The 8247-nt window shown below is 33.1% G+C and overlaps 1 protein-coding gene across 2 annotated transcripts in view; it reads right to left on the bottom strand.

Annotated features, from left to right (window-relative positions):
• Positions 1-233: 233 nt before the first annotated feature.
• Positions 234-8247, bottom strand: part of LOC148609237 (doublecortin domain-containing protein 1-like) — a 33830-nt gene continuing 25816 nt past the window's right edge. For both annotated transcript variants that reach the window (XM_088542940.1, XM_088542941.1), the window contains 6 exons: positions 7829-8074; positions 7459-7595; positions 3898-3990; positions 3344-3493; positions 2722-2907; positions 234-2034 (listed from right to left, as the gene is read on the bottom strand). In XM_088542940.1, coding sequence (XP_088399066.1) covers positions 1978-2034; positions 2722-2907; positions 3344-3493; positions 3898-3990; positions 7459-7595; positions 7829-8074 — 869 coding nt within the window. In that variant the 3' untranslated portion in view covers positions 234-1977. The remainder of the gene's footprint in view (positions 2035-2721; positions 2908-3343; positions 3494-3897; positions 3991-7458; positions 7596-7828; positions 8075-8247) is intronic.

Genomic DNA, 8247 nt, shown 5'->3' with positions numbered 1-8247 from the left:
CATTAATGAAAGGTGTGTACAACAATATACACCCATCTGTACATATATCTCCAGACACTGTGATCACTACCTTACAGACAACAGCTTATAGAAGCTTGAAAGGTGTGTGCAATGTGCAACCATATACGCCCATCTGTACATATATCTCCCAAAACTGGGATCACTACCTCACATACAACAGCTTTCAGAAGCCTGAGGTGTCATCCAAAATGAAATAGGCATCAACTAACATGTTTTGTTTTTATATTTTTATTTCTAGTCTCTTTTTACAGAGCTAAGCTCTTATACAATCTCGGAAAAATGCTCAACAGTTGTAAAATAGTTTAAAAATTCTAACAAGCTTAAATTTGCAAAATGCACTGACTCTGGTCATTACAAATATTAAATTAATTATTAAAAATATACAATATACAATATCTATATCCAATAAATGACAAAATATTCCCTGTACCAATTATAATAATGATACCAATAAGTGCCCTTTGAATCTAAAAATATTTTTTTTACACGAGACAAGATGTAAATATTAATAACAGTGTTTACAAGTGTTGATATTAGACAGTAGAAAGATGATACTGGATTCCACAATGTGCACCAATCTGTACCACTTATATCATTCCTACTAAACTTATTAAGATAAATGACCTCTATATATAGATTCTGATAAGATTTCAAAATAGGTTTAAAAATTTGATTTAAAAAGGTAGCATACAGCTATCTTGAATTTTCTAGAAGAAATGCATCAATATACAATTTCAAAATAATAATCTTACCAAGTTATAAACTTCACAGAAAACAATTAGATTCTATAGACTTATATTTACATTAACATTCCTAACACATAAAAAAAAACTATTTTGAAATTCTTTTTTGATTTTAAATATTACAGCTATTTGATAATCTGTAATTAAATATATTCTATACAAATCTTAATCTATTAGAATCTTTTACCAATACTAAGTTTAATGAGTCATTCTGAGTAAATCACAACATAATTTAAGCGAAGCAGCACAACTGGCCAAAAAATCATTTGCAAACCTATACTTCAAATATATAAACCTAAGTTCATAAGTTTTTATCTCAATCAGAATTGTTTTCACAACCATACATGAAAGTTATAAAATCATATTAAAACAATGAAAAAAAAAATCAATAAAGGACGGAATGTTAAACACATCACAAAATAAGTAGACTGTAAAATGTTACAAAACAGTGTATATAACAAGAAGTGTATAAAATTTGAGCAATTACTATCACAGACAATATCAAAATTACTATGTCACATTGAATAACTAGTCACATGGGATATAACCAGTCACATGGGTCAGAACTAGTTACATGGGATATAACCAGTCACATGGGTCATAACTAGTCACATAGAATATAACTAGTTACACGGGAAACAACTAGTCACATGGGAAACAACTATTCACATGGAATATAACCTGCAATGTGAAGTTTTACTAGTGACAACAAACATGTCAATAAAAAATACAGTACAATAACGTAGTTCTTTGTTTTTCCACCCCTGTCAATTCCTGATTACATAACTGATCTATTTCTACCTTAATATAAAAAAGTAAAAATGGTCCCTTTTTGTGCTGCTATATTACAGAGAACAAACTAAAGCTGCTAGTAAACTATAAACCTTGCATGCAGAAATCAGCTGTATATTCATTCATAAAACTAAGTCATAAACTAAAGTATGCATTCATAGTTAAAAAAAAACTTAGACCTTTGACTTTAACATTATCCAGTAAAATGCAAGTATCTCTGAGATTCAGAAAGCACTGGAATAGCATCTAAAGACTGAACACTACATCTTTACCGAAACATGACAAAATGGTACTTGTCCACAAGAATAGTATCAATAATTATTTTTGTATTTTTGATACAGTGCCTGAAGTTCTGGCAGTTGAAAGCGCTATGTTCGGCAGTTCTAAACAGAATACTAAGGACAGTATTGCATAAGTCAATCTACTTTGCTGTTTCTTCAGGAGGCAAGGTCAGTGCTGGAGGTCCAAATGGATCAACCTGTGGAGACAATAAATTACACATGATTAGTCTTTTATTTTGTCAAAATGTGTGAAATATTACAATTTTCAATTTGATACAATCAACAAAATAAAAAATGTTGTTTCATCAATATATGTGGTACAAATATGTACTGAAGTTGGAATTACTTTTCATAAAGTCATAATGAATAACATATCGAAAATTAGATGTTACATCTCTCCCTCACTTTAATGGAACATGACGCCATGTAAATATGACAATTGAAGTTATTTCTTTTTAAAATGCATGTTTTGATTTAGATCAATAGAACCTATTCTAGTTTTCATTTTTGTGAATGTTTAATTTCAAATAACTCATGTTTCACATCGTGCATACATCTGTTTCACTCTCATCATATTATAATTATACTGAGTTGACATAACAAGTAGTTGTATCTACAAGTATGTAATATATATTCATTGACCAATTATTGGAAAGATTTTTTCAGGCACTGTAACCAAAGTAGTATAAGGATATTTTTATCAATATATATCAAACAAGTCTCCATGGCCATGACTTAAGATTTATAGTATTCTTTGGACTGGGGACTGGAAAAGGGTGGGTGGGTTTAACTCTATGTTAACTAAACTAATCAAACAATATTTTGTTCAATATTTGTCTACTAAATGTCTCCTCATGTCCTTCCAATTCAATAACAATACCTACATTAACTTTAGGATTAGCTGGAGCCTCCACGGTGAAATCAGTAGCTGTGGGTCCATACTCCTTTCTTGCTCTGGTCCAATTAGCCTTGATCTCAATCACATCCTTGTAACCCTGTGGTTTAGTGAATGGTTTTCCTCCAGATACACATAGCAATTCATCACGATTGATCTCATTAAATTTTGTTACCTACAAAAAGATATTGGACATTATAACATAGTTTCCATCCAAAAGCCTATATTAATTAATAGTGCTTTGCAAATTTGTTTATTAATATTTTATGAAATATGATCAACAAAGATTTAGTGAAATAATCAGCATTGACCTAATGATCTAATAACCTGAAATAAGATGAAGAACTGAACAGACACTGATGCTCTTTCATTCAGGTATTTAAGCATTAATATTATCTTAATGCACACATGTATGCTGATCTGACCCAAAATTCTCAGAAAAAAAAAATCAACAAATACATGAATTGAAACCATAACATCTAGAGAAATGAACTAACAAACTGAAACATGGATTAAAAATCAATAACTCAGAATTCAGTTGGAAGGACAACTCTAATTTTCCCACTTTAGGACTATTCAAATTTCTTACATCTTTTTTGAAATAAACCTACCAATTTTCCTTCCATGGTAAACAGGAACCTAGCTTTCTGCCACATTCCCAGTTTAGCGGTAGCATTATCTAGTAAATCGTCCAAAGATCCACCCCAGATATATATAGCTCTTTCTAGACTCTCTCCATTCGGGTATACCATTACTCTTTTCTAAAAACAAAGCAACAAATCAATAAAGCATTTCAAACTAAAAGTTTGATGAAGATTTATGGTTTAAACATTTAATCATAACAAACAAATTAATTAAATACAAAGAGTAAGTATAGCCTCTTACATTGTAGCAAATTAATTATCAGATTTTCGCCGGCTAAGACAGCTTAATGATTGTATTTTCAAACAAATTCTCAGTCGAGAACAAAAATGTTTCTCCAGAGAACATTTTTTCTCACACTGGTCAAGAGATGTGAAAATTGAGCAGAAATCAGGAGAAATTTCTTATTAAACCATAAATAACTTTAAAACATTATAAAAACTTAAAGTAATAGAATAAATGTGAAACAACATTGTTTTTAAGAAAAGACTAAAAAAATTAAGACAAGACTTTAACAACATACTGTATCTGGTTGTTTGTATAGTCGACCAGATGTGTTGATACCAAGGCTTCTCTTCGCTTCTTTCTGGTTTTTCTTTACCTCAGCTAAATGAGTCTGCAATAAAAAGATTTTTCAGTTTTAGATCATAAGAACCTTGATTAAGCTTTGAAATTCAGCAAAAGTAAAAAAAAACAAAATAACTTTCACATAAAAAAAATGACATACAAACATTGACAAAACTGAACTAATCCCTATCTGTATGCTGTTTTAAACATTTCTTAGAAACTACTACTGTTCAGAACAGTAATAAAGTGTTAAAACAATAATACTTATGAAAGAGTAATCAAGGGAACCAAGGTTATAGCGGTAATCAAAAGAATATAATCCAGGGACAAAGACCAGACATGGAAAACAGACACACACAACAAAGAACATAAAGTAACTAAAATCATACATACAAAGTTACAAAAGTAAATGAGCAACTCGGACTCCACTGAAAACTGGGAGCATGGACCAGGTGCACCGGTAGGGTAAGCGTCCTCTGCCTTTCTAGAAACACCCGCAGAGTTGCTCATAAAAAGTCAAGTCCGGGGTAGACAAACGAGGAAAGGTAAACTATGACCCGTTGAATAAATCAGTTTTCATGATGCTGATGGATACATCATAATGATCCACGATTTCATGATGACGACCATAAAACTTCTGTAGTGATGACTTCAATCTTGTAGCAACATAACCGTGTTGCAGAAGCCTATTTGTTAGAGTTCTAGCGCGATACAAAAAGTCTGCATAGTTTCGGCAAGCTCTGGCATAACGTATGAGTTGTGATAGAAACACTCCATAAGCAGGAGCCGAAGAGGTGTTGCCACAGATGAAAGGAAAGTTGACAATTTTGAATGAAAGTCATCACGTTTGTCGTAAAGTTTGGTCAATAGTTTTCCTTTACCATCGATTTCTAAGTGTAAGTCAAGATAAGAGGCTGACTTCACAGTGTCTGTAGTATCCTTTATCTCAAGTTCTTTTGGGTAGATGCGATGTATCAAATCCCCGAAATTAGGATTGTTTAAAGATAATACGTCATCTATATAGCGGAAACTGAGATTGAAGGATCCAGCCAAACGATATTCTTTCTTTCTGATCAAATCAGCCATTAAGTCAGCCTCATAAGAGTGAAGAAATACGTCAGCAAGTAAAGGAGCACAATTTGTTCCCATTGGAATGCCCGACCGTTTGTTGAAAAACACGTCCACCACACTGGACAAATATGTTGTCGATTAAAAATTCCAGCATTTTGTAAACATCTTCCTCTGTATATTTGGAAGATGATTTGGAATTATTTCTTACAAAGTATGAGGAATCTCTACCAAGAACTATATATTTGTATCTAGGTGTACCATCTTTTTTGGAAAAACAACGATGTATAATGTTTTTTAAGTCGGGATTTTAACTGAGTACGGGGAATAGAAGTATACAGTGTTGAAAAATCATAGGTTTTAATGCTATTATATTCAGATAATAGTCTTGAACTGATTGTCTCCAAAAGATCTTTCGAATTTTTCAGGATCCACATTGAATTAATACCACTACAGGAGTAACAAGTGTTGTGGTAGGACTGCAGACCCTCTTTGACAGTTGTGAGTATGGAAGTTAAAAGTTTTGAAAGAGGTTTGGTGGTACATTTTGCAGATCCAGCTATGAAACGTTGTTTGTATGGATTCTTGTGAAGTTTAGGAATCCAGTACATAGACGGTAAATCACAATCATCGTCCTTGGTAGAGAGACCAAAAGAGGATAGCACAGATTTATGGTTTTCCACAATCTCTTCTTTGGAGAGAGCGGTAGCAGTATAGGTCATATCACTGCTATTATTTTCTACGTCTACTTCTGATAATAAACATTGGATATAAAACGTTTTGCAGACAAAAACAATGTTGTTTTGAGCTTTGTCTGCTGGTACGACAACATATTTGTCATGTATAGTAGACAATGTTTTTGCTACATCGGGGTCTTTGAAAACTGATGTAGCCGTGGCACTCATTGACCTACTTAAAACTTTCATTCGTTTCAAAATTAAAGATCTCACGGCCTTTAACCAATCTGACAGAGAATCAATGTCTTCTTGTTCTCGTTTTATCCATGTTCTTGCTTAGTCCTCGACGGCATCCACAAGAACTTAAAGTTATAATTCCAATTTGTGGAGCGTGGTTCACGGTACTTTGGACCTTTAGAAAGGATATTACCTAGAGATTAATTTTCGATAATGGTTAAATCTCCCGTAACAACGTGACCAGAAGGACCATATTTGAATGAAGAGCTTTTGCAAGAACAGTCAGGTGGTTTAGCCTTGAAGTCCTCAATCTCGAGGTTCTGCAATAGCCTTTTATAATTGATGGTGAAGTATAGGAATATGAAATAATTGGTATGGATTTGTCTTTGAAATATGGGGGAATTTTGTTGGTAACGTTTGTGTGATGGAGGATGTTAGCCAAATTAATTGCATCTATACCTTTGTTGACAAACGGTAGTGGAAGAAATGATCGTTTTTCTTCATCTTGACTTTTCACACAAACTGGTTTAAAGAGTCTGTGGAAACCAATATCCAAAATGATGGCAACAAGTCTGTATAATGATGAGGTGGGGTCAGAAACAGGAGTGTCAAGACTTGTTTTGTAAAGGGAGTGTAGTAGAGTGAGAGGTATAGAATAAAGTTTGGTTCTAATGTGATGAAGTCCAAGAGGTTTTTGTATGAAAGGAAGGAGACCTTAGGTGTAACTTAGGTGATGTATAGCGGCGATGGCCATGACTCCTTTCCCGTCTTGGATTTTTGTCAAATAAATTTATCACATTCATGCTATTGTTATATTGGCTTGAAAGGTTTCCTATACTTTTGATGTTGTCATTGCATCCCTAAGGTATTGCAGTACCTAGTCTGCATATCCAGTACTCATCTCTTTCCCTACGATAGTTTTTACTTAGAACGGGACTGTTTGTAGGATGGTAAATTTTTTCTAAAATACAAACTTTCATGGAGAGGATTGAATGATCTTGTTGATTAAAGTGTTGATAAACTGTCTGGCATTTGGTGGTGTTAATTCCCGAATGATGACCGCACATTCTTTTATTTAATCGTTCTTGCGTTTCTCTGACATAAGTTGCATTCTAATCCATATATTAAGTTTGTTGATTTGCAACTTAAGTCATCGTGACTTCTTGTATGGAAGGTTTTGTTTGTAAGGGAACTGGAGAAGTAAGGGTCGGTTATAAGAATGTTGCATGTTTTGCAATTTTTAATACCACATTTTGATATGGTACAATGTGGTTCGTCATCGTTGTAGTCAAATATATCGTTTAAAGTGATGGAACATGGTTTGATTATTTTAAAATAGTCAGAATTTTTGTACTGGAATAGATGGTCTGCAGACTGAACGTGTGATTGGGTACTTTTAGTTGAATTGGTCGGGGCACTTTCCATACCAGATGTGACTGTGCTAAGAATCCCATCATGAAAAACATGTCAAATAAAGTCGACTATTTTTTACACAGTATAATGAGGGCTTCAAACTTCAAATTGTGCTCACTTACCTCAAGTTTATGTACAGTATCATGTTTGAGTTGTTCCTCTACTGTTGGTTCTTGCCAGTTACCTTCTATAATGACAGGTTGTCTTGAACTTCTAGTTGGCTTCAATTCTCCTGGGTCCATATCATCTAATCTCCTGGCTGTAAAGTAGATACATGTATATTAATCTTGAAATTTTCAGTTTTGCATATTATGATTTTGGTTTGTCACTGAATAAATTACTATCAGGTTTTGGTGCACTAAGTTAATATATTATGTAACAACTTTTATTTTTAACTTTTTCAAATAAAAAGGAAACTATATACTACAATAGACCCTAAACTAATCCTACTTTGTGTATCAAAATAAACAATCCAAAAATATAATACCATACCTTTCATCTGTCTAAGAATATGTTTCTCTATATCCAGTTCCAGTGAGACAGCAGACCTGAAAGCTCGTTTCTTTCTCCTGTTTTCAATCTTTGATTCAACAATCTCTGGAGCTACAAATTCTTTACCACTAGATACCCAGACTTCTATAGGATACCTCAGTATAGTATCTATACCAGGCACCTGTATCTGACTCAGAACCAGGTCTCGTTCCTTGGCTTGTTTCTTTGCTTCTTGCTGATCAACTTCTACAAAATTAAATTAAACATTAACTGTTAACAAAATGTCATTTTTGTCATAAAGTTCTATTTATGTGGATTCTAAAAACATATACAGCACAACTATGATAATTTTTCACTGCTTATATAACCAATCATAAAGGAGTAGCACCTTTTGTAACTGTAATGTTCATTCGCATATT

This window comes from Perna viridis, chromosome 8 (assembly GCF_037379345.1).
Source record: "Perna viridis isolate PV_CMFRI_1.1 ecotype Kerala chromosome 8, ASM3737934v1, whole genome shotgun sequence".
NCBI classification, from domain to species: Eukaryota; Metazoa; Mollusca; class Bivalvia; order Mytilida; family Mytilidae; genus Perna; species Perna viridis.
Note: the sequence above shows the minus strand (reverse complement) of the source record. Positions and strands in the feature narration are given on the sequence as shown.